We start from the raw sequence: 27,490 nt of genomic DNA on the forward strand, positions 1-27,490 counted from the left end.
CACTGCACTGGTGGATCATTCGGCCCAATTTGACCCTGGGATGTCCATTCCAAATTCCACAGCCCACGAAAGTGCTGACGACGGATGCATCTCGTCTGGGGTGGGGAGCTCATGTCGATGGGCTTCACACCCAGGGACTGTGGTCCCTCCAGGAAAAGGATCTTCAGATCAACCTCCTGGAGCTCCGAGCGATCTGTAACGCACTAAAGGCTTTCAGAGATCGGCTGTCCTGTCAAATTATCCAAATCCGGACAGACAATCAGGTTGCAATGTATTAAATCAACAAGCAGGGGGGCACCGGATCTCGCCCCCTGTGTCAGGAAGCCGTCGGGATGTGGCGTCGGGCTTGCCAGTTTGGCATGCTCCTCCAGGCCACATACCTGGCAGGCGTAAACAACAGTCTGGCCGACAGACTGAGCAGAGTCATGCAACCGCACGAGTGGTCGCTCCATTCCAGAGTGGTACGCAAGATCTTCCGAGAGTGGGGCACCCCCTCGGTGGACCTTTTCGCCTCTCGGGCCAACCACAAGCTGCCTCTGTTCTGTTCCAGACTTCAGACACACGGCAGGCTAGCGTCGGATGCCTTTCTCCTTCATTGGGGGACCGGCCTCCTGTATGCTTATCTTCCCATACCTTTGGTGGGGAAGGCCTTACTGAAGCTCAAGCAAGACCGGGGCACCATGATTCTGATCGCGGCGTTTTGGCCCCGTCAGATCTGGTTCCCTCTACTTCTGGAGTTGTCCTCCGAAGAACCGTGGAGATTGGAGTGTTTTCCGACTCTCATTTTGCAGAACGACGGAGGGTTGCTGCACCCCAACCTTCAGTCTCTGGCTCTCACGGCCTGGATGTTGAGGGCGTAGACTTCACTGCGTTGGGTCTGTCTGAGGGTGTCTCCCGTGTCTTGCTTGCCTCTAGGAAGGATTCCACTAAAAAGAGTTACTTTTTCAAGTGGAGGAGGTTTGTCGTTTGGTGTGAGAGCAAGGCCCTAGAACCTCGTTCTTGCCCTGCACAGAACCTGCTTGAATACCTTCTGCACTTATCAGAGTCTGGCCTCAAGACCAACTCAGTAAACAATCACCTTAGTGCGATTAGTGCTTACCATTATCGTGTGGAAGGTAAAGCCATCTCTGGAGAGCCTTTAGTCGTTCGATTCATGAGAGGCTTGCTTTTGTCAAAGCCCCCTATCAAGCCTCCTGCAGTGTCATGGGATCTCAACGTCGTCCTCACCCAGCTGATGAAACCTCCTTTTGGCATTCCTGCCATCTGAAGTACTTGACCTGGAAGGTCATTTTCTTGGTGGCAGTTACTTCAGCTCGTAGGGTCAGTGAGCTTCAAGCCCTGGTAGCTCATGCTCCGTATACCAAATTTCATCACAACAGAGTAGTGCTCCGCACCCACCCAAAGTTCCTGCCGAAGGTGGTGTCGGAGTTCCATCTTAACCAGTCAATTGTCTTGCCAACATTCTTTCCCAGACCGCATACCCGCCCTGCTGAACGTCAGTTGCACACATTGGACTGCAAGAGAGCATTGGCCTTCTACTTGGAGCGGACACAGCCCCACAGACAGTCCGCCCAATTGTTTGTTTCTTTCGACCCTAACAGGCTAGGGGTCGCTGTCGGGAAACGCACCATCTCCAATTGGCTAGCAGATTGCATTTCCTTCACTTATGCCCAGGCTGGGCTGACTCTAGAGGGTCATGTCACGGCTCATAGTGTTAGAGCCATGGCAGCGTCGGTGGCTCACTTGAAGTCAGCCACTATTGAAGAGATTTGCAAGGCTGCGACGTGGTCATGTGTCCACACATTCACATCACATTACTGCCTCCAGCAGGATACCCGACGCGACAGTCGGTTCGGGCAGTCGGTGCTGCAGAATCTGTTTGTGGTGTAAATCCAACTCCACCCTCCAGGACCCGAATTTATTCTGGTCAGGCTGCACTCTCAGTTAGTTGTTCTTCGTAGGTCAATTTCTGTTATGCCTCGCCGTTGCGAGGTTCAATTGACTGGGTTCTTGTTTGAGTGAGCCTGAGAGCTAGGGATACCCCAGTCGTGAGAACAAGCAGCCTGCTTGTCCTCGGAGAAAGTGAATGATACATACCTGTAGCAGGTGTTCTCCGAGGACAGCAGGCTGATTGTTCTCACCTACCCTCCCTCCTCCCCTTTGGAGTTGCGTTTTATTCATTTTGCTTGTCATTCAACTGAGCGGGAAGACGGCCGCGCATGCGCGGTGGGCGTGCCCTGCGCGCGGGACCTCCCGCGAAGTTTTGTTTCGGTTGGTCGGAGCTGCCGTGGACGTCAACCCAGTCGTGAGAACAATCAGCCTGCTGTCCTCGGAGAACACCTGCTACAGGTATGTATCATTCACCCTCTGCCCGTGTATGTATAAGAAATTTGTGTGAATAGACAAGTTGATAACCACAGCACACCTGATTGGTGCTGAGGGATTGCATATGTGTTAATTTGCTAAGTGGTTATACAGAAAGGCTTGCCTGAGTTTGAAATAGGCTTTAAGCTGTATAATAGCCTGCTGGTAACAAGTGAAGGTGGCTAGTGACAGTGAGTGTGCAGGAAAACTGTTGTGTTTCTGCTGATCTGTCACAGAGCAGAGTTGTAGCCACAGTGCATTTGACTGACACTTTGAGTGCAATGCATATGTGTTAATGGGTGGTTGTATTGAGTGGTTTGTGAGTTTGGAGGGGGCTACAAATTGTGTAGAAGCCTGTTGGTGAAGGATGAGTGTGCAAATCTGGTGTGTTCCCACAGACCTGCCACGAAGCAGGGTTGTGGTCACCTTGCACCTGTCTGCAGTGAGAATTGGTGCTGATTAAAAATTGAAGCGAGACTGTTGTCCTTGGTGGAACCGTGTGTTGTGAGGACATTGGTCTGTGAAGTGAGTAAAGTGAATTTGATAACATATAATGTAAAACCTGAATTCCAACAAGAGTGAAGTATGTCTATTGCTGGATGGTTCTTGTTTGGAATGAGAAATGAAAGATTGGTTATTAGGTGTGACCTACTGAAATCTAAAAGTGTTCCTCAATAGGTAGTGGATAAAGTAATTAGATAGGTCTTATCTTTAGGTAAGTTAATTATCTGTTGATTTGATTTAGATAAGTGGGCCACAGTCTTAAAAATAGGAAAATCCTTACAGAATTCTGGTCAAATAGGGAGATAGGGTTTCAAATTCTTTCAGTTAATTAAAGCACAGGTACCAATGCTGTTAAGGATTAATGCAGGAGCGACAAGTGCACCAACTACCAAGAAAGACCAAAGTCATACAAGAAAGGTCTACAGAGCAGCTAAGTGTTCCAGCCACCATCTCTTCCAGTAATTTAAGGGACTATGTACTTACCTGATTGCTGAGAGTAGTCCATAAACCGTCTGAGTCACTTTAAGTAGAAATTTACATAGTAACATAGTAGATGACGGCAGAAAAAGACCTGCATGGTCCATCTAGTCTGCCCAACAAGATAAACTCGTATGTGCTACTTTTTGTGTATACCTTACCTTGATTTGTACCTGTCCTTTCAGGGCATAGACCGTGTAAGTCTGCCCAGCACTATCCCCGCCTCCCGCCATTGGCTCTGCCACCCAATCTCGGCTAAGCTTCTTAGGATCCATTCCTTCTGAACAGGATTCCTTTGTTTATCCCACGCGTGCTTGAATTCTGTTACGGTTTTCATTTCCACCACCTCCCGGTTTTCATTTCCACCACCTCCCGCGGGAGGGCATTCCAAGCATCCACTACTCTCTCCGTGAAAAAATACTTCCTGACATTTTTCTTGAGTCTGCCCCCCTTCAAACTCATTTCATGTCATTTATTTATTTATTGCATTTGTATCCTACATTATCCCACCTATTTGCAGGCTCAATGTGGCTTACATAGTTTTGTTAACATAGTCATTGCAGGTTCATGTGGTTTACATAGTTTTGTTAAAAAAGTCATTGCAGGGTGAGATACATTTAATATTGTGCCGAGGTTAAGTAAGGGTAGAAGGAAGAAGGAAAAGGGTGATTAAGGTAGTTATAGTCGGTGAGCTGTCTTGACTGAGTGGGTTGTCGGGTGGATTAGTGTGACTGTTAGTTCTCATTGTATACCTTGTTGAAGAGATATGTCTTCAGAGATCTGCTAAAAATAGTTGTTTCGTTGATTGTTCTCAGGTCTGTAGGCAATGCATTCCACAGTTTCGTGCCCAAGTATGAGAATGTCATCTCATTCTACCTCCTTCGCATCTCCGGAAAAGGTTCGTTTGCGGATTAATACTTTTCAAATATTTGAACGTCTGTATGATATCACCCCTGTTTCTCCTTTCTTCCAGATTATACATGTTCAGGTCATCAAGTCTCTCCTCATACGTCTTGTAACGCAAATCCCTTACCATTCTCGTAGCTTTTCTTTGCACCGCTTCAATTCTTTTTACATCCTTCGCAAGGTACGGCCTCCAAAACTAAACACAATACTCTAGGTGGGGCCTCACCAACAACTTATACAGGGGCATCAACACCCCCTTTCTTCTGCTGGTCACACCTCTCTCTATACAGCCTAACAACCTTCTAGCTACGGCCACCGCATTGTCAACACTGTTTCGTCGCCTTCAGATCCTCAGATACTATCACCCTACGATCCCTCTCCCCGTCCGTTCAAATCACTCTCCCCGCCTAACACATACGTCTCCCGTGGATTTCTATTCCCTATGTGCATCACTTTGCATTTCTTCGCATTGAATTTTAATTGCCAAACCTTAGACCATTCTTCTAGCTTCCTCAGATCCTTTTTCATGTTTTCCACTCCCTTCCGGGTGTCCACTCTGTTGCAGATCTTAGTATCATCCGCAAATAGGCAAACTTTACCTTCTAACCCTTCGGCAATGTCACTCACAAATATATTGAACAGAATCGGTCCCAGCACCGATCCTTGAGGCACTCCACTACTCACCTTTCCCTCCTCCGAGCGAATTCCATTCACCACCACCCTCTGGCTTCTGTCCGTCAACCAGTTCCTAATCCAGTTCACCACTTCGGGTCCTATCTTCAGCCCATTCAGTTTATTTAAGAGCCTCCTGTGTGGAACCATGTCAAAAGCTTTGCTGAAATCTAAGTAGATTACGTCTATAGCTCGTCCCTGATTCAATTCTCCTGTCACCCAATCAAAGAATTCAATGAGATTCGTTTGGCACGATTTCACTTTGGTAAAACCATGTTGTCTCGGATCTTGCAACTTATTGGCTTCCAGGAAATTCACTATCCTTTCCTTCAGCATCGCTTTCATTACTTTTCCAATAACCGAAGTGAGGCTTACCGGCCTGTAGTTTCCAGCTTCTTCCCTATCACCACTTTTGTGAAGAGGGACCACCTCCGCCGTTCTTCAATCCCTCGGAACCTCTCCCGTCTGCAAGGATATATTAAATCTTTAAGAGGACCCGCCAGAACCTCTCTGAGCTCCCTCAATATCCTGGGGTGGATCCCATCCGGTCCCATGGCTTTGTCCACCTTTAGCTTTTCAAGTTGTTCATACACATTCTCTTCTGTGAATGGTGCTCTATCCACTTCAATCTCATTTATACTTTTTGCAGTCCATCGCGGTCCTTCTCCAGGATTTTCTTCTGTGAAAACAGAACAAAAGTATCCATTTAGGAAATTTGCTTTTTCTTCATCATTATCCACATAGCGGTTCGCAGCATCTTTTAGTCTCACAATTCCCTTTTTAGTCATTCTCCTTTCGCTAATATACCTGAAGAAATTTTTGTCACCCTTTCTTACATTTCTAGCCAATTGTTCTTGCGCTTTCGCCAGACGTAGCTCTCTCTTGGCTTCTTTCAGTTTCATCCGGTATTCCTCCTTGTGTTCCTTTTTGTGAGTTTTTTTTGTATTTCTGGAACGCCAACTCTTTAGCCTTTATTTTCTCAGCCACTTGCTTGGAGAACCATATCGGTTTCCTTTTTCTCTTGCTTTTATTTACTTTCCTTACATATAGGTTCGTGGCCCTATTTATAGCTTCTTTCAGCCTGGACCACTGTCCTTCCACTTCTAGTATTTCCTCCCAGCCCATCATCTCCTTCCTCAGGTATTCCCCCATTTTACTAAAGTCAGCACGCTTGAAATCCAGAACTTTGAGTTTTGAGTGACTGCTCTCCACTTTAGCTGTTTGATGGTCACTGCTGCCCAGGTGGGCACCCACTCGGATATTTGACACGCTATCCACATTTGTGAGCACCAGATCCAGCGTCGCTCCCTCCCTCTTGGGTTCCGTCACCATTTGTCTGAGCAAACCGCTTTGGAAAGCATCCATGATCTCTCTACTTCTTTCATCACAAGATATGTTGAAAAGTGTTTGGTCTTGCTATACAGGCTAAGTATGTGTGTTATGGAACCAAGGCTCAATGGAGGTGGAAGAGTGCATGCAATCTCTTGTACTTCCCCCTGAAGCCTGCACTGCTACCCTTATTGAAGTTATTGGGAGTGGGGTAGAGCTGGAGCATGGGGTGGGGTATCAGGTGGCAAGTTTTTCAATTTCAAAAAAGTTGGCAACCCTGGTGCCCACCCATCTGACCTGTTGGCCCACCCAAAAATTGCTTTCTGGCTATGCCACTGTTCTAGGCTAGAATTACAAATGCCTGCAAGTGACTGGCAGTTAACAGGGGATGTTGGGCTCAGTGTACAGTTGCACCCAACACAAAACTACCTGAAACGAGCATTCTCCTAACCCCTGGCACAGTCACACCAGGAAGAAAAGTGCAAATGTTAGAAACCTGCCCTTCTTTAATGACTAGCAATTGATAACAGGTAGCAATAAAATCTAATACTAGAAATAACCTACAGTATTCTCCCCCCCCCCCCCCTTTTTTTTTTCTGAGTACATCATTTGAAATCACCACCTGTATTTGGTCCACCCTGCTGGTTTTTTATGGGGACGGGCGGGGATGGAGGACATCACTCACGGGGACGGGCGGTGATGGAGGAGATTACTCACGGGAACGGGTGGGGATGGGTTAGATTCTGGCGGGGATGAGGTGGGACGGGTTTGATTCCAGCGGGGACGGGCGGGGATGGGTCGCATATATGTCCCCGTGCAACTCTCTAATAGGTGTATAGCTGACAGGTATAACCATACATGGACATGAGACTCTGAAAGTGATAACATGGAATGTAGAGGGGATTACGTCCCCTATTAATCGATCTAAGATTTTGCATCACCTGCAAAGACATAAAGCAGATATTGCCATGCTACAGGAAACTCACTTATCAGATTCGGAACACGCTAAACTCCGAACTTGGTGGGTGGGAGACAGTGTGTCTGCAGCAGCTCAGGGGAAAAAAGGGGGGGTTGCCATTTTGTTTAGGAGAGGAGTATTAGACAAGTTAAAGTTACGTTTTGCTGACCCGGGAGGCAGGTGTTGCATCCCTACCTTGTTCTTCTGGCAGCGGCCATATTGGCAGGATCATCTGAGCAGTAACCAATTTGGGAAGATCATCTGAGGGGCAGCCATCTTGGAAGGATCATTGGAGGAGCAGCCATCTTATGTAGCTCATCAAGGAGGCAGCCATCTTGAATGTCTTTTGAGCGTGCCCTATGAGATCTCTTGCCTCTCAGCTGAGACCAGGATCCTCTGATTGGAGGCCTATTTAAGAGCTGGCCTGGGACACCATCTTTGCTTCAGCTTCTATCTTGTTAGAGGTTTGGTGCTTGTATCGTGTGCTTCACTTCTACTCGTCTGCTTTACCTGCCTTGACCTTTGGACCGTTCCTGACTACCCGCTGTTTTGCTGCCTGTCTTGACCTTTGGACCGAACCTGACTACCCGCTGTATCGCTGCCTGCCTTGACCCTTGGACCGTACCTGATTACCCACTGTAGTGCTGCTTGCCTTGATCTCTGGACTGTACGTGCCTACCCGCCAAGTTACGCCCGCTCTTACCACTAGCCAGGTCAGTGGCTGCCCAACCCCGTCCGGATTCAGAAGTCCTGGTGGCCACCTGCACCTGGGGGCTCAACTCCTGGGGAACGGTGGTCGCTTCCCAGGTGAAGCTAGGGGTTGTCCGGCTGCCTGACCGAGTGCGGCACTGCTCTTCATCCACCGTGCTCAGTCGTGGCACAAGGGCTCACTACCCAGTCCTAAGAGCAGGTTTCTGCTTTGTGAAGCTGCTATTCAACGCCAAAAGATTTTGTTAGGAAATTTATATGCGTCAAATCAATACGACCGTAAGTTTTACAAAATGATCACGACTAAATTAGTGGTGGGAGCCCCTGTGCCTTTGGTAGTGGGGGGAGATTTTAATATGGTTATGGACCCACTAATTGACAGTTCAGGCTCTTGGAGGCAAACTCTTAGACGAGAGGAAAGAGGGCTGCCCAATCTTTGCCAGCAGGTGGGGCTTGTAGATATCTGGAGGGTGATGCACCCACAAGAGCAGGATTACACACATCTTTCCTGGGCACATGGCACACAAGCCCGATTATATGTTGATTTCAGAGCAACTGTTTTGAACAGTAACACACTCTGCGTTGGGGACCTATGCGATCTCCGATCATGCCTGGGTGGAAATGAGTTGGGCACTAAAGGATCAGTGGGAAACATGTAGGTGCTGGATGTTTCCCATAGAGTTATATCACGACCCAATATTTAAGGCCACTCTATCCGCCTTTTCTTTCCTCTGCCTCTTCGAATAGCGGTCATTTATCGTCCCCCTGATAAGTCCCTTTCATCCTTTCTCAGTGACTTTGATGCCTGGCTTGCCTTCTTCCATGATCCTGTAGTGCTATTTCCCTTTGAGTTTCACTCTGCTGGTCTCAGCCTGTGAATACAACTATATCAAGATGGAGTCGGTGAACTATGACCCTGCACTTCAGTGAGCAAGCAGATTCAACTTTCTGTTTGTGTCAGTTCTCTGCTTGTGGTAAATCACTGGCAGGCCTGGAAAAACTCAAGGACATGCAGTGGGCTACCTGCCCCCCTTTTACCTCCCTGATAAGGAAAAGGGAAGTAAGACCATGGCGCCAGCAAGCCTGATGAGAGACAGGAATGCCCATCACAATGTAACAATTTGAAGGTCAAGAAAAGGTCGTTTCTTGCTCAGGGAAGGAGCTGGACAAGATCATGATTGGTTGCTGTCTGGTCACCTGAGATTCGGGGACTGAAAGAGCGGGAACGAGAGGATAAGAGAAGGGTCTGGCAGAAGTTGTCGGGTTCGCCTGGAAGACGGGGTAGCTGGAGAGAAGACCAGCAAGACCTGAAGTGGTCCACAACCTTGTGAACTGTCTATCTGAAGAAAGTACCTGTTGGTCCAGCTGAGCCGGCCAGAGTGACTGTAATCCTGCTTGCTGCAGAGAGCCTGGGCTATTCTCTAAGATTGACTCGCTGTGGAAGACAGTTTGAGTCTAAGGGGGAAAACCTGTGCCAACCTCATCTGAGAGACCACCCAAGAGTCAGCTTGGTGAGAATTACAGGGATTTATTTCCAATTAGTCTGGGATTAGTGAGTGGGTTCTTACTACTACTACTACTACTACTACTACTACTACTTGACATTTCTAAAGCGCTACTAGGGTTACGCAGCGCTGTACAATTTAACATAGAAGGACAGTCCCTGCTCAAAGGAGCTTACAATCTAAAGGACAAATGTACAGTCAGTCAAATAGGGGCAGTCAAATTGGGGCAGTCTAGATTTTCTGAAAGGTATAAAGGTTAGGTGCCGAAAGCAACATTGAAGAGGTGGGCTTTGAGCAAAGATTTGAAGATGGGTAGGGAGGGGGCTTGACGTAAGGGCTCAGGAAGTTTATTCCAAGCATAGGGTGAGGCAAGGCAGAATGAGCGGAGCCTGGAGTTGGCGGTGGTGGTGAAGGGTACTGAGAGGAGGGATTTGTCCTGTGAGCGGAGGTTACGGGCGGGAACGTAAGGGGAAATGAGGGTAGAGAGGTTCTTACCTCAGCAAAGGCGGGTTAGTTCAGAACTGTGGTCAGGAAGATGTGCTGCTAACTGTATTACTTCATGGCCTAGTCAGTTACAAATCAGGATTGTGTATAACCTAGTAACCAGTGATAACAGTGTTTTCGTTAGACAATATATTCTATAGTTTTCTTATCAGCATAAGGTCTCTCTATATTTGTACCTAAGCCTTATTGCAGAGTGTATCATTTATATTTTCTTATCTTTATAATAAATTCAAATATATCAGCTGTGACTTTTCTTTATTACAGTTCTCTACAACGGAAGGAAAGTTCTGGTGTAGGCAACAGAAGAGGCAGGTTCCTGTAGAATAATACCCCTAGGCAGAGCTAAGAAGTTGTTTAGCCAGACTTCTGTAAATGGGAACCTGGGAATTACTCATTGGGTAGCTTTTCCCATAAGAGTTATTTATTTATACATGCCTACAATCCTTCCTCCCCCTCTCTCATCCTTGGTGACTTTAATATTCCTGCTAATGATCCTTCCAACTCTTATATTTCCAAGTTACTCGCTTTAACATCCTCCTTTAATCTCCAACTATGCTCCACCTCCCCCACTCATCAAAATGGTCACTGTCTTGATCTCATCTTCTCCTCCAACTGTTCACCCTCTAGTTTCCTTGCCTCTGATCTTCCCCTCTCTGATCACCATCTTATAACTTTCACACTTAAATCTCCCAGCGCTATAGAAATGCTAAATAGTAGTAGATTCAGAAGAGTTGGCAGGACTATAAATCACATAATATGGAGCATGTGGAAGATCGAGTACTGTTTTGGGAGGCAGCTAAAGCAGTATTAAGGGGAGAGATAATTAGTTACATGGCCCATAAACGTCAGGCTAGAGATTGGGAAATCCTGCGGTTGAGTAAATTATTAAATGTTGCAAGAAGGCACTATGGGCAAATAGCACGTATTAACCCTTCAAACGGCAATAAATGAACTCTTACACCAGAAAGCCTTAAAATCACAGGCTTACTATAGATATCAACTCTATAAGTATAGATATAAGGGGGGTAGGCTGATGGCACGCCTCATAGCGGCTAAGCAAGGTAAAGCTAGGAATTTGGCTCTGAAGACGCAGCAGGGAGTCAGAGTTCATACAGATCGTAAATTGGGGTGGTATTTCACAGCTACTACAAGTAGTTGTATGAGGCCCCGCTAGATGAAGGGCTCACAGGTGAGCTTTATCTAAACCCACTGAAGTTGCCGGCGGTCTCGCCAAGGGATGCGCAATGCCTTAATAGCCCTATAATAGCTGAGGAGGTGCTATTGACTTATCAATCAAACTGCACTGACTAAAGCGCCAGGAGTGGACGGATATAGGGCAGAATTTTATAAAATCATGGAGGAAGAGATAGCAGACCCTTTGTCGCAAATGTTTAATGTATTTATAGAAAAAGAAGGTGGGAGGCAGGGATAGTGCTGGGCAGACTTTATACGGTCTGTGCCAGAGCTGGTGGTTGGGAGGCGGGGCTGGTGGTTGGGAGGCGGGGATAGTGCTGGGCAGACTTATACGGTCTGTGCCCTGAAGAGCACAGGTACAAATCAAAGTAGGGTATACACAAAGAGTAGCACATATGAGTTGTCTTTTTGGGCGGAGTGGATGGATCGTGCAGGTTTTTTTCTGCAGTCATCTACTATGTTACTATGTTACCCCCTGCCTTTAACACTGCTTGTATCATTGTGATTCCTAAAAAGGGGAGAGATCCAGAATTGGCTGAATCATATCGGCCCATCTCTTTACTAAACTTTGAGGTGAAGTTAATGGCTATGATTATGGCGAATAGACTAGTCAGAATTCTGCCAAAACTAATACGGGAGTCTCAGGTGGGATTAGTGAGAGAGTGGACGATTGTTAAAAATGTTCAGAGGGTTCTGGCCTCCCTGGAAGCCGGGCGTCGAGGAAATATAAACTCTCTATTGGTCAGCTTTGATGCCGAGAAGGCTTTTGACCGGGTATACTGGAGTTTTTTTATATGCGGTGCTGCGGAAATATGGCTTTTCGGGTAATTTTTTGTCAGGGATAAAAGCTTTATACTCAAACCCAAAGGCTAGAATATCAGTTAATCAGACAGAGACTGCGGACTTCGAGATAAGAAGGGGAACCCGACGGGGATGCCCTTTGTCACCTCTGTTGTTTGTGTTGACGCTAGATCCCTTATTAAGAGATATAGAGGAGCAAGCGGCGGTGGCAGGTGTCGCGATAGGAAAGAAATTTTTCAAAGTAGCAGCTTTTGTGGATGACATTCTGGTTCATCTTACGAAACCGCAGGAATCGCTAACAGCCTTTCTGGAGATCTTTTCGTAATACGTGAATTATGAGGGCCTACATTTGAATTTAGGGGAATTGGAGGTGCTGGCCTCCTCGGAGGGGGTCTGGAGGTGTTGGAGAGGTGGCGTACCTTTGAGAAGAACATTTACCTCCTTTAAATATTTAGGGATCATGCTCCCCATGAACACACTAGCATTACACGACCTTAAGTATCACCTGGTTATTAGAGGAGACCCGTAGGATGCTTCAGGGCTGGCAAGATTTGCCGCTATCAATATTGGGCAGAGTAAACTTGGTTAAAATGGTACTATTTCCCAAGTGGCTTTATGTCCTACAGACAATTCCTCTTTGGCTACGGCGCAAGGACTTGAAGAGCTTCTATAGGTTATTGTCAAAATTCTGCTGGAGGAACAAGAAACCCAGAATTTGCTTCTCGCATTTGATCGGGGGACCTAGGTGAGGAATAGGCATGCTGGATTTAGCATTATACAATCAAGCGTGCCAGATGAGACATCTAGGAGATTGGTGTTTAAACACACAGATACATACCCCAATAACTTTGGAGGCGGCTTATTTTGAACCCTATCAGGTGTTTTCCTTATTACATCAAAAGACACGCCAACTTCCTGCGGCTATTAGAAAAAGTGTGCTGTTGAGACCACTCCGGGAGGTGTGGAGAGTGTTTATCTGACATCTAGGTGGGGACCCGGCTGTAACAGATCAACTTTTACCGTAAGGGGTAACTGTGAATTTCCACCTGGCATGACTAGTTATAACTGTGGTTTGGGCTCAGCGGGGTGTTGCACGTTTGGCAGATTTAGTTGGTGAAGATGGGCAGCCCCTTTCAGACGAGGCCTTGATGGGTCGGGTTGGAGAATCCTGGGGGAATAGATTTGCTTTACGTCAGGTGAGGCACTATGTTGCCTCCTTGCCTGGGGACTCTTTGAGGAATCTACTGGGGAGTATGATTCAAGAAGCCTTCCAATCTATACGTAAGGGAAAGCTTACAATTTCACTATTGTTTAAGGAAATGACCAAATGGGAAACCCCCCAAGGACTATGAATTCTTGAAAAGATCCTGGGAGAAGGAGCTGGGCTCATCACTGAGATTCTGGACATATCCAAATCAGTGGCAAGAATACCTTTGCTGGTGTCAGATGCTCGTTTGAGAGAATGTGCATATAGATGTATTTATAGAGGATATGTGGCTGTGTCTTAATTAGCGCACATGGGAGGTAATCAGGGTCCGGAGTGCCTCAAGTGTGGGAGGAGCCCGGGTACCTTAATGCATATGTTCTGGAGTTGCCCAGCTCTGGAGAGGTTTTGGAGTAAAATCCGACGGTTCTGGACACAGCAGCTGGGCATTTCAGTGTTGGGGACGATAGAGCAATTAGTGCTGGATGTACCAGGGGCCTTTGGAGGTAGGAATAGATTTGAGATATTAATGTTTCGCAAAATGTGCTTAGTAGCTAGGAAATGTATTCTTCAATATTGGACTGTAGCAGACTCCCCGGCTTACTGGCATTGGAGAAATCAGCTCCACCTGCTAATAGCCTGGGAGGCTAGAGACTCTAGGCTATCCCAGAGGCGACATAATACCTTTCTGGCAATTTGGGGCCCTTACCTACAACATCTAAGTCCCAGAGGACGTACGTAGCTTACTTCTTAATGACAGGTGACTGTCCACTAGGATTATTATGGCTCTCTTTGGTTCCTGGGAGGGGGGGACGGGTGAGGTAGGGGGTGGTATGGTGGGGAGAGGGGGGTTAATATGCTTGGTAAGATGTTGCTGTTGAGGTAGACAGCCTATTGCACTGTGTTCGAGGTCAGTTACTTTTGATAATCTGGTGTTATGCGGCCTTTGCATATATTTATAGGATTTGTTCTCCGAGGACAAGCAGGCTGCTTGTTCTCACTGATGGGTGACGTCCACGGCAGCCCCCTCCAATCGGAAACTTCACTAGCAAAGTCCTTTGCTAGCCCTCGCGCGCCCGCGCGCACCGCGCATGCGCGGCCGTCTTCCCGCCCGAAACCGGCTCGAGCCGGCCAGTCTTCTTTTGTCCGCACTCGGTACGGTCGTGTTTTCGCCGTGTCGAGCCCCGGAAAGTCGACCTCGCGCGTCCAATTTGTTTGAACGTGTTTTTTCCTTCGGGAAAGCTTTGTCCTAGTCGGGAAGTGCTCCGGAAACCCCCCGCCGGGTTTCGTGTAAATCCTCCCCGTACTTCCAGCTTTTTTGCCCCGGTAAGTTTTCTTTCGTCGTCGGGGTAGGCCTTTTTTCGGCCTCGGTCGAGATTTTTTCTCCCTCTAAATTTGGTGCTTCGAATTTCGCCATTTCGGCTTTTGATTTCGCCGGCGTGATTTTTCCGCCCATGACATCGAAGCCTTCCAGCGGCTTCAAGAAGTGCACCCAGTGCGCCCGGGTTATCTCGCTCACTGATCGACACTCGTCGTGTCTTCAGTGTCTGGGGGCCGAGCACCGCCCTCAGAACTGCAGTCTGTGTTCCCTGCTTCAAAGGCGGACTCAGGTAGCGAGACTAGCCCAGTGGAACGTGTTGTTCTCGGGCTCTTCGTCGGCATCGGCACCGGGATCTTCGAGTGCATCGACGTCGTCAGCGTCCAGACCATCTTCCTCGGCCGCCCCTGCATCGAGTGCATCGAGGCATCGGGCCTCTGCATCGGCGCCGAGACATCGGATAGCTGCATCGACGTCGGTGGTACCAGGACCTCGTCTGCTGATGTCGTCGGACGGTGGTGCATCGGGTGGAGTGCAGGTGAGGGCTGTCCATTCCCCTGCTGGTGGCGGTGAGCCCTCGGGTGGGTCTCCGCCTACCCTGAGGGCTCCTGCGGTACAGCCCCCCCGAGATCGACCTTCTTCAGTCTCGGCCCCGAGGAAGCGACGGGTGGATTCGACGTCCTCCTCGTCGGTGCCGGGGAGCTCCGGTGACATGCTTCGGAAGAAATCGAAGAAGCATCGACACCGGTCTCCTCCCCGTGTCGGCACCGAGAGCTCTGGGTCGCCGAGGGATTCGGCACCCAGCAGGCATCGGCACCGAGAGGACCGCTCACCCTCTGTTCAGGAGGTGTCGATGCGCTCCGCTCTGGACAGCCCGGAACAGCCTCCACGCCCGGAACAGGTACTGACGTCGACGCCTGCATCGACCTCTCAGCCTTTCTCTGCAGCCGCTCTAAACGAGAGCCTCCGGGCCGTTCTCCCAGAGATTCTGGGAGAGCTGTTGCGCCCTACCCCTCCGGTACCGGCGGTGCTTGCGCCACCGGTACCGTCGAGCGTGGCGCCGGCTGGCCCATCGCCCAGGTTGAGGTCCCCGACGTCGGTACCGCGTGCGGTACCGACCGCGGCCACCTCCCAGGAAGGCTCCCCGACTACGTCGGCGGAGGGAGCTTCGCCGATGCGGGCGAGGGAGTCTACCTCTCGACGCCCCCATCGTGGACAGGGTTCCACGGAGTCGAGCAGGGCGAGGTTGCAGACACAGGTCCGTGAACTTGTGTCTGACACCGAGGGTGAGGCCTCGTGGGAGGAAGAGGAAGATCCCAGATATTTCTCTGACGAGGAGTCTGGGGGTCTTCCGTCTGATCCCACTCCCTCTCCTGAGAGACAGCTTTCTCCTCCCGAGAGTCTGTCTTTTGCCTCCTTTGTCCGGGAGATGTCTACGGCCATCCCCTTCCCGGTGGTTGTGGAGGACGAGCCCAGGGCTGAAATGTTTGAGCTCCTGGACTATCCTTCTCCACCTAAGGAAGCGTCCACTGTTCCCTTGCACCATGTCCTGAAGAAGACATTGCTTGCGAACTGGACCAAACCATTAACTAATCCCCACATTCCCAAGAAGATCGAGTCCCAGTACCGGATCCATGGGGACCCAGAGCTGATGCGCACTCAGTTGCCTCATGACTCTGGAGTTGTGGATTTGGCCCTAAAGAAGGCTAAGAGTTCTAGGGAACATGCTTCGGCGCCCCCGGGCAAGGACGCTAGAACCTTAGACTCCTTTGGGAGGAAGGCCTACCATTCCTCTATGCTCGTGTCCAAGATCCAGTCTTACCAGCTCTACACGAGCATACACATGCGGAATAATGTGCGGCAGTTGGCGGGCTTGGTTGATGCTCTTCCCCCTGAGCAAGCCAAGCCTTTTCAGGAGGTGGTCAGGCAGCTGAAGGCGTGCAGAAAATTCCTGGCCAGAGGAGTTTATGACACTTTTGATGTTGCGTCCAGGGCCGCTGCTCAAGGTGTGGTGATGCGCAGGCTCTCATGGCTGCGTGCCGCCGACCTGGAGAATAGAGTCCAGCAGCGGATTACGGACTTGCCTTGCCGTGCGGATAACATTTTTGGCGAAAAAGTCGAGCAGGTGGTAGAGTCTCTCCACCAGCGGGACACCGCATTCGACAAGTTCGCCCGCCGGCAGCCTTCAGCTTCTACCTCTACAGGTAGACGATTTTTCGGGGGAAGGAAGACTGTTCCCTATACTTCTGGCAAGCGTAGGTACAATCCTCCTTCCCGACAGCCTGCGGCCCAGGCTAAGCCCCAGCGCGCTCGCTCTCGTCAGCAGCGTGCGAATCAGCAAGGCCCCGCGGCTCCCCAGCAAAAGCAAGGGGCGAGCTTTTGACTGGCTCCAGCAGAGCATAGCCGACATCCAAGTGTCAGTGCCGGGCGACCTGCCTGTCGGAGGGAGGTTGAAAGCTTTTCACCAAAGGTGGCCTCTTATAACCTCCGATCAGTGGGTTCTCCAAATAGTCCGGCAAGGATACACCCTCAATTTGGCCTCTCAACCTCCAAATTGTCCACCGGGAGCTCAGTCCTACAGCTTCCAGCACAAGCAGGTACTTGCAGAGGAACTCTCCGCCCTTCTCAGCGCCAATGCGGTCGAGCCCGTGCCATCCGGGCAAGAAGGGCTGGGGTTCTATTCCAGGTACTTCCTTGTGGAAAAAGAAAACAGGGGGGATGCGTCCCATCCTAGACCTAAGGGCCCTGAACAAATATCTCGTAAAAGAAAAGTTCAGGATGCTTTCCCTGGGCACCCTTCTCCCCATGATTCAGCAAAACGATTGGCTATGCTCTCTGGACTTGAAGGATGCCTACACACACATCCCGATACTGCCAGCTCACAGACAGTATCTGCGATTTCAGCTGGGCGCACGCCACTTCCAGTACTGTGTGCTACCCTTTGGGCTCGCCTCTGCGCCCAGGGTGTTCACAAAGTGCCTAGCTGTGGTAGCAGCGGCGCTTCGCAGGCTGGGGGTGCACGTGTTCCCATATCTCGACGATTGGCTGGTGAAGAACACATCCGAGGCAGGAGCCCTGCAGTCCATGCAGATGACTATTCGCCTCCTGGAGCTACTGGGGTTTGTGATAAATTACCCAAAGTCCCATCTTCTCCCAGTGCAGAAACTCGAATTCATCGGAGCCCTGCTGGATTCTCGGACGGCTCGCGCCTATCTCCCAGAGGCGAGGGCCAACAACTTGTTGTCCCTCGTCTCGCGGGTGCGAGCGTCCCAGCAGATCACAGCTCGGCAGATGTTGAGATTGCTGGGCCACATGGCCTCCACAGTTCATGTGACTCCCATGGCCCGCCTTCACATGAGATCTGCTCAATGGACCCTAGCCTCCCAGTGGTATCAGGCCGCCGGGGGTCTAGAGGACGTGATCCACCTGTCCACGAGTTTTCTCGAATCCCTGTATTGGTGGACGATTTGCTCCAATTTGACTCTGGGACGTCCCTTCCAAATTCCTCAGCCTCAAAAAGTGCTGACCACGGATGCGTCTCTCCTGGGATGGGGAGCTCATGTCGATGGGCTTCACACCCAAGGAAGGTGGTCCCTCCAAGAAAGCGATCTACAGATCAATCTTCTGGAGTTGCGAGCGATCTGGAACGCTCTGAAGGCTTTCAGAGATCGGCTGTCCCACCAAATTATCCAAATTCAGACAGACAATCAGGTTGCCATGTACTATGTCAACAAGCAGGGGGGCACCGGATCTCGCCCCCTGTGTCAGGAAGCCGTCAGCATGTGGCTCTGGGCTCGCCGTCAAGGCATGGTGCTCCAAGCCACATATCTGGCAGGCGTAAACAACAGTCTGGCCGACAGGTTGAGCAGGATTATGCAACCTCACGAGTGGTCGCTCAATTCCCGTGTGGTGCGACAGATCTTCCGGGCGTGGGGCACCCCCCTGGTAGATCTCTTCGCATCTCAAGTGAACCACAAGGTCCCTCAGTTCTGTTCCAGGCTTCAGGCCCACGGCAGACTGGCGTCGGATGCCTTCCTCCTGGATTGGGGGGAAGGTCTGCTGTATGCTTATCCTCCCATTCCTCTGGTGGGGAAGACTTTGTTGAAACTCAAGCAAGACCGAGGCACCATGATTCTGATTGCTCCCTTTTGGCCGCGTCAGATCTGGTTCCCTCTTCTTCTGGAGTTATCCTCCGAAGAACCGTGGAGATTGGAGTGTTTTCCGACCCTCATCACGCAGGACGAAGGGGCTCTGCTGCATCCCAACCTCCAGTCCCTGGCTCTCACGGCCTGGATGTTGAGGGCGTAGACTTTGCCTCTTTGGGTCTGCCAGAGGGTGTCTCCCGCATCTTGCTTGCTTCCAGGAAAGACTCCACTAAGAGAAGTTACTTCTTTCATTGGAGGAGGTTTGCCGTCTGGTGTGACAGCAAGGCCCTAGATCCTCGCTCTTGTCCTACACAGACCCTGCTTGAATACCTTCTCCACTTGTCGGAGTCTGGTCTGAAGACCAACTCCGTAAGGGTTCACCTTAGTGCAATCAGTGCATACCATTACCAAGTGGAAGGTAAGCCGATCTCAGGACAGCCTTTAGTTGTTCGCTTCATGAGAGGTTTGCTTTTGTCAAAGCCCCCTGTCAAGCCTCCTACAGTGTCATGGGATCTCAATGTCGTTCTCACCCAGCTGATGAAACCTCCTTTCGAGCCACTGAATTCCTGCCATCCGAAGTACTTGACCTGGAAGGTCATTTTCTTGGTGGCAGTTACCTCGGCTCGTAGAGTCAGTGAGCTTCAGGCCCTGGTAGCCCAGGCCCCTTACACCAAATTTCATCACAACAGAGTAGTCCTCCGCACTCACCCTAAGTTTCTGCCAAAGGTTGTGTCGGAGTTCCATCTGAACCAGTCAATTGTCTTGCCAACATTCTTTCCCCGTCCTCATTCCTGCCCTGCTGAACGTCAGCTGCACACATTGGACTGCAAGAGAGCATTGGCCTTCTATCTGGAGCGGACACAGCCCCACAGACAGTCCGCCCAATTGTTTGTTTCTTTTGATCCCAACAAGAGGGGAGTGGCTGTAGGGAAACGCACCATATCCAATTGGCTAGCAGATTGCATTTCCTTCACTTACGCCCAGGCTGGGCTGGCTCTTGAGGGTCATGTCACGGCTCATAATGTTAGAGCCATGGCAGCGTCGGTAGCCCACTTGAAGTCAGCCACCATGGAGGAAATTTGCAAAGCTGCGACGTGGTCATCTGTCCACACATTCACATCTCATTACTGCCTGCAGCAGGATACCCGACGCGACAGTCGGTTCGGGCAGTCAGTTCTTCAGAACCTGTTTGGGCTTTAGGATCCAACTCCACCCCCCGAGGGCCCTGTTTGTTCTGTTCCAGGCTACACTCTCAGTTAGTTGGTAAATTTTTTAGGTCAATCTCAGTTATGTCCTCGCCGTTGCGAGGCCCAATTGACCATGGTTGTTGTTTTGAGTGAGCCTGGGGGCTAGGGATACCCCATCAGTGAGAACAAGCAGCCTGCTTGTCCTCGGAGAAAGCGAATGCTACATACCTGTAGAAGGTATTCTCCGAGGACAGCAGGCTGATTGTTCTCACAAACCCGCCCGCCTCCCCTTTGGAGTTGTGTCTTCCCTTGAAGTGTATTGTCTTGCTACATACTGGACTGGCCGGCTCGAGCCGGTTTCGGGCGGGAAGACGGCCGCGCATGCGCGGTGCGCGCGGGCGCGCGAGGGCTAGCAAAGGACTTTGCTAGTGAAGTTTCCGATTGGAGGGGGCTGCCGTGGACGTCACCCATCAGTGAGAACAATCAGCCTGCTGTCCTCGGAGAATACCTTCTACAGGTATGTAGCATTCGCTTTATTTCCAGAGAATATGTGAATAATGGGGGGGGGGGGGGGGGGGGGGGGGGAGAAGAAAGGTTACTCGGGGATAGGTCAGCTATATTCAAATGTTTGAGATGTTCCGAAATGAGTAGAGCTATGTAACCTGTTTTGTATGGTGTCAGCAAGCACCCCTCCGTGCTGTCCGCTCTTGTTTCGACACTTCTCCGTGCTGTCCGCTCTCCACTCAACACCTCTCCGTGTGGTCTGCGCACAACTTAGCACCTCTCCGAGCTGTCCTTCTTCGCCCACACAATTGGGGCTAATCCATCTCCTAAGCGGAACTGTTCCTGCTCACTTGCAAAAAGTAATTCACAGTACTATTTATTCAGCAGAGTACTTTATTTCAGAGCACAACCAGCTGGAAAATAGTATGTCCTCTGTACTACACCTGCTGGTCTCTGTGCACTTTGCTTCCCTTCTTCCCCACCCAACAGTTCCGAACAGTTCAGTCATGGAACTCCCTAACAACTTGAAATAAACCTTTGAATCAGTCAATTCCTCTACTCACTTTCTCCTACTGCCTAGGAGATAGAGGCATTTTCTCCACCCTCGCTTGTCAGACACCAACACTCTGACAACCTCCCACATAATGTCCAGACTGACCTTCTTCAGGTAATTACCTTTTGTCCTGAGCAGAAGAACTCCATTTGCTCTTGCTCAGCCTCCTTCATGACATTTTCACTGTTCTCCTCCAGCTCAATCTCCTCCCACTCCATGGAGTCTTCCCCCACCCTCTCTCCCAGGTGCTGCTCCTCCACTTGATTATCCTCCATCTCCCAATCACCTCCTGACTTTTCTGCCTGCTGGGAGTTGGAGTGCTGTCTTCTCATGTTCCCTCCTGCCTTGTAAGTGCTGCTGGGTTCTGTAGTTCTCTTCCTTTCTTGCAAGTCTCCTCCCCCCTTTTCCCGGCAGAGAGTGCTCTTCCTTTCTTGGCTTACTGCCCCTGTCAGCTCTTCTCTGCTTTCCCTCTACCTCCTCCTTACAATGGGTAATTTGCGCAGGGGTGCAGACTGTTATGGTATAACATGCTGACTTCTCAATAAAATTGTTTAAACATAAATATCTCAAGGGCATTAATGTACAGGAAGTGAGTCTGTTTCAACAGAAGGAAAACTGGAACAAGAAGGAATAGGCTTAGGAGTAATCTAAGAAAGTATTTCACAGAAAGGGTTGGTGGAAGTTGTGGAGTCGAGGACTGTGTCTGAATTTAAGAAGGCATGGGACATAAGCACATAGGATTGCTTAGGAAAAGGAAGAGGTAGGGGTTACAGAGGATGAGCAGACTGGATCGGCCATTTGGCCTTTATCTGTGGTCTTGTTTCTGTGTTCTCTCAGAGCTGATGAAAGCTCCTTTTGAGCCACTTGATTCCTATCATCTGAAGTATGTGATCTGAAAAGTTGTGTTTTTGGCGATAGTCATTTCAGCTCACAGAGTCGGTGAACTTCAGGCCGTAGTAGGTGGTCCACCTTAAACATAATTTCATCACAACAGAAAGTTCTTCGCGTGCACCAGGAGTTCTATTTTAACCAGTTGATTGTTCTACCAGCATTTTTCTTTAAGCCTCATGCCTATTCTGGCGAAAGCTTACTGCATTCTTTAGACTGCAAGCGAGCCTTAGCTGCTTATCTGGAGTAGACTAAAGCCCATGACTGTCCACCCAGCTTTTTGATTATTTTGATCCAAACAGGATAGGGGTAGCCATCGGCAAACGCACTGTTTCCAGTTGGCTAGCAGATTGCATCTCCTTCGTTTACGCTCAAGCTGGGCTGACTTCTGGGGTCATAATGTTAAAGCTGTGGCTACATTGATAGCCCACTTGAGAGCAGCCTCCATCAGAGATATACAAAGCTGTAACGTGGTCTTCAGTCCTCACATTCGCATCATAGTACTGCCTTGAGCAGAATACCGGATGCAACAGCTGGTTGTCAGACCTGCACAATTTTTTTGGTGTCTAGAATCCAACGCCAGCCTCCTAAGCCCAGTTTTTTCTATTCCAGGCTCCACCTTCACAACCAGTTTGTATATAATTTCAGGTTAATGGATTTCAAGGCCTCAACATTTCGAGTCCCATAGTCCTAGCATTGATATTTTTTTTTCTGTGAGCCTGGTAGCTAGGGATTTCCACATGTGAGAATTCAGCTGTCCTGCTTGTCCTTGGAGAAAGCGAAGTTACTCACCTGTAGCAGGTGTTCGCCGAGGATAGCTGTCCAAGTATTCTCTCATACCCTCTCACCTCCCCTAGGAATTGTATTTTTCAGTTGTATTATCTGACTGATGGACATGCGCTGTTGAGACGCTGCTAGAATTTTCTTAAACTAGGCAGCATCCGCACTGGGTTCCGTTGATGTCACCCGCATGTGAGAATATTTGTATTACTGTCCTTGGAGTAACTTTGCTATATTGTACACCATTTTGGATATATTCCAGCTTCATTAAATATGTGGTTGTTGCAGTTTATAAGCTGTGAGAAAAGCAGTATATTTTCTTTATGTAATTTGTATTTATTTCTCAAAGACAGCAAAGTCCATTTTTGTTCTGTATTGGTAGTTTTTCTCATTTTCTGCGCTATTTTTCTCATTTCTAGGATGACAGTAACAGCACTCTGGTTAAACAAAATTCTGACTTGCTGCATACTCTGGAAGTGTTGCAGTGTCGTTGCAATGTTTTGCAAGAAGAGAACTGCTTGCTGGTAAGAGACTGAGCACTTAAGAAGTTTGAATTTATGAAAGTGAAATGGTCTGTTTAGCCTGCAGTGCCACATAGAAACATGATGGCAAATAAAGGCCAAATGGCCCATCCAGTCTGTCCATCCACACCATGCTCTATTACAGTGATGGCCAACCTTTTGAGCTTGGTGTGTCAAAATTCGCCAAAAAACCGAGCATAACTTGGGTGGTGTGTCACTTCGAGAAAAAAACCATAATTTCGCGATATTTATAGTTTAAATAACAAAAATGTATAATTGTAATATATAACTGTATTTAATAAACCAAAACCTATTTATTTAACTTACCTGCTTAGTGACTTCTTTGTTCATCTGTCAGTCGGTTTCTTTTGTTGGTCTTGATATTATTTAACTTGTGTGGGGTGCCGTGAACTAAGATAAGTGAGGGGGAGGGGGAATTCTTTAACTAATCTGCCTATTAGTGACTTTTTTGTTGCTGAATTTCATTGGCTAAATCTTCAATTGAAGGTTGGTATTTTGTACACTTCAAGCCCAAGCAAGCACTACTAACTTCATCTTTCAATCTGTTTCTTTTGTTGGTTTTGATATTATTTAACGCTGAGAATAAGGTTTCACAAAACTACGTAGAGGGAAAAATTGTGAGTAAAGCCATTGCTATATTTTTCAGGGTGCTAAAAGTGTCTGGTAATCGGATCCAGGCACTCCAAATTTCCTGGTAACTCAGATATTCTCTTAATAATTGCATCTTTATTCTGCATATCGTGAAATAGAACTGGTGCACATCTTAGGAGAGTTTCTTTAATAAATTCTCCCTCACTGAGTGCTTTCCATGCTGAGCTATGGAGTGAGCAATGCTCAAACTTGCAGATGTTAAATTTGTAGAACCTTTTACAAATTTAAGGTTGGACTTAGATTGGCTCTTATAAAAGTGTAGCTGCCTGGAAATGTATTCCTTCCTTTCATCCTCACTTTTTTTCAAGAGCTGGGAATGATTAGTTTCAAAATGTCTATTTATATTCCACGTTCTGCTTACTACCGTTTCAGTACATAGAACGCAAAATGATCTGCCATTTTTTTCTATAATGCCATACATCTCGGTCCATGTCTCTTGAAAGGGTCGGCTACTGCTACTACCACTTCCTTTACTTAACCTTGGTTTTTTTATTTTTTGGGTTCTCCATCAGGGGGGCAGTGACAGAAGATAGAATTATAGATAGCCTGTTAGCCCTGCAGGCAATTAGGGTTAACTAGCCTAACTGACCACCTTATGTAAATTAAGATGGCTGCCGCTATTTCTAATGGCGGGAAACGGCACCCATAGCACATGCCCTCGCCTCTCCCAGCCTCTCCCTCACCTATCTCAGCAATGATGGTCAATTAGAAATCCACGACACCCCAGAACAGTAGATTGGATGATGGTTGCTGTGGTTATGTGGTAATGGCGATCACAGGGCCCCCAGAGATGCGTCCCCCACGGCATTCCGCTGCTCTCTGCTCCGCCGGCCGGAAAGTGAGGTCAAAGATCCCCTAACGGCCGTGCAGGAGCCGGGGCAGAGGGAGCAGCAGGGAGGGAACAAGCGGAGGACTCGGAGGGAGCCAATATAGGAGCGCACACGGCACCCCCCCAGCGGGTAAACATGCACCGGGGGGGGGGGGGTGGGGGGGGGGGGGGAGGTCGCGCTGCACCTGGGGGGGGGGAACGCATCGGCGATCCGCCCCGGGAACGCCGCTGCTTCTCTGTATGCGGCCACATGCGGCCCGCGTGTCACCGAAAATGGCTAAGCGTGTCAGTACTGACACGCGTGTCATAGGTTCGCCATCATGGCTCTATTACCTTCTCTCCTCAAGAGATCCCATGTCAGTCTTTGTTTCTGCCACCTCCACTATGATGTTGTCTCACGTATTTACCACCCTTTCTGTAAAAAAGTATTTTCCTTAGATTGCTCCTGAGCCTATAACCTTTAACTTCACCTGTGCCCTCTCATTCTGGAGTTTTGCATCCTCTACATTAATACTATGGAGATATTTATTTCAAACATTTTTATTGAGAACATCACAAAATAAACAGTCTCAATTTCACAAGTTAAACCAACAATAAAACCCATCAAAGATAAACATATAATCCTCAATTTTGTTCCTTTTTTTATTTCCTCCCCCTTTAACATATTAATAACCCCCCTTTCCCCCCACCCCCTCCAGGTACCTTGAAGATCCATGAGTGCGTGGAGAGCCTTGACTCTTAGACTCCCCCCACCAGACCTCCTACACCTCCCCATTCTCCCCCCCCCCCCCCCAACTTGAGTGTAGTGCCCCGCTCTATCTCAAACCCATCTCCTCACCTACTCCATGGAAGCTTATTGAGGACACGGCTACGTGCCCAAGGGGATAGTACATTCAGATATGCTTCCTATATGCTAGGAACCTCTGCTGCCTCCTCGGCAACAATCATGCTCCCTACGCCTCCCAAAGACATTAGTTCATGCAATTTGTTCCTCCAGTGCCAGATGGAGGGCGGGCAATCCCGAGTCCAATGAATAAGAATGCATTTGCGACCCAAATACAAGCTTTCCCCAGAAACAACAACTCTCCTCTAGTCCCCTCCTGCCACAAGCAGGGCTCGCTAAAGATCGCTCTCTCAAATATTAGGTGAAATGTTCGCCCCTACCACTCTCTGAAGAAAGCGAGCAATTGCTGACAATAACAGAGATCTGTCTACACTGCCAGATACCATGATAGAACGATGTATCCTCTCACATTTGTGGCAGCAAGGCGTTTTTAGGATGCCTGCATGAAACGCCTGTCTCTGGGAAAAGTAGGCCCTGTGTATAGTTCTGAAGTGACACTCTTGTAGCTCCGTGCTCTGGACCATGAGCACACCACTCTTGAGAGACGCCTGTATCAAATTCGGTGATACCACTCGTCCTACCTCTCTGCTCCACCTATCTGCTACCAATTGTAGAGCTCTCTGTTGAGCCCTTTGCATAACTCACCATGAAACCACGAAATAGACACCTGGCCCACTGCATCCCCCGCCAAAAACTCCTGCAAAAAGCCTTTCAAACCGTGGATGTAAACTGTCCCTAGACAGTGATTGTACATAATGCAGAAGCTGGTGATATGCAAATACCGTGGCCGGCCCACATACTATGGAGATATTTAAATGTTCTATCATATCCCACCTCTCTAGCCTTTCTTCCAGAATATACATATGAGATCTATAATCTGTCCCAATAACCTTTATGACAGACTAATTTTTGTAGGCAGCCTCTGGACTGACCTCCATCTTGTTTATATCTTCTGAAGGTGTGGTCTCCAGAATGCACACAGCATTCAAATGGGGCCTCACCTAGACTACTTATTCAGGGGTGCTGTCACCTCTTTTTTTTATCCTGCTGGCCATTCCTCTCCCTATGCACCCAAGCATCCTTCTGCTTGGCTATCACCTTTCTCTATCTGGCCACCTTAAGATAATTAGATACCACCACCCCCAAGTCCTGTTCTTTGTGCACTCCCTATACTGTTCCCTTGGAGTTTTGTATGACCCTACATTTTATTTCAGTGATAAACCTATAAATCAGGCTCCAATAATTGTCCAAAATACTGTAGTTTATCCACAAAACATGTCATACATCCACCACTATTTAGGATTAGCAGTCTCAAACATATATCAGGTGTTGACCTCTTAACTAACAGATCTCAGCAGCACCACTCTGAGCCATCAAATATTCATTGCTCTAAGCTTTACCGTGCTCCCTCGTCATTATAAATTATATTCATTGAGTTCAAATAAATTCAGTAATACTTTATAATATGATAGACTTATAGTATAATAGGACTTTGCTTTCAAAAAGCGTTCCTGAAGAACAAATCAGCAAGGGGGCTGTGGTCTAGAAATTGGCAACTAAGATTCATTCAGCAAGCTGCTCTAGATCCTGTTCATGCTATCCATAGCCTCTGGAGTATCTACCCTATTTCAGAGTTTGGTATCATCCATAAAAAGGCAAACCTTACCAGATTTGCCCTTCTGCATAGAAAAAAGGTAACTCCACTATGGTTCCCTCCACCATAACTCCAATGTTTAAACATTAAGTATCACTAGTAAGAGAGAATATGCAGAATCAGATTGGGAAAAAAAAAGGGTCAAAACCTTTTTTTTTTTTTTTTTTTTTTAGATGACCTCAGAATTTACTTGGCTGATCAATGCTTGATTATTATATAAACCCTGTAAGCTCCTTCTCCCACCCTTCCCTGAGGGAGTGCTATCTGGGAGCACTATTCTGAACCCAAGGCCTGCTACATATAACATGGTCCCAGTAATAACAAATTCTCCGAGGACAAGCAGGCTGCTTGTTCTCACATATGGGTGATGTCCAACGGCAGCCCCAAGAATCGGAAATCTTCCTAGCAACAAAGCTTGCTAGAGCCCTTGCGCGCATGCGTGACAGTCTTCCAGCCCATAGTGCGAACG

General features: G+C 48.5%; 1 protein-coding gene across 1 annotated transcript in view; it reads left to right on the forward strand.

Annotated features, from left to right (window-relative positions):
* TSPOAP1 (TSPO associated protein 1) overlaps positions 1 to 27,490 on the forward strand; it is an 864,237-nt gene that overhangs the window by 7,488 nt on the left and 829,259 nt on the right. The window contains exon 2 of the mRNA XM_030186055.1: positions 22,921 to 23,025. Coding sequence (XP_030041915.1) covers positions 22,921 to 23,025 — 105 coding nt within the window. The remainder of the gene's footprint in view (positions 1 to 22,920; positions 23,026 to 27,490) is intronic.

The sequence above is a fragment of the Microcaecilia unicolor genome, chromosome 13 (genome assembly GCF_901765095.1).
Source record: "Microcaecilia unicolor chromosome 13, aMicUni1.1, whole genome shotgun sequence".
Lineage (NCBI taxonomy): Eukaryota > Metazoa > Chordata > Amphibia > Gymnophiona > Siphonopidae > Microcaecilia > Microcaecilia unicolor.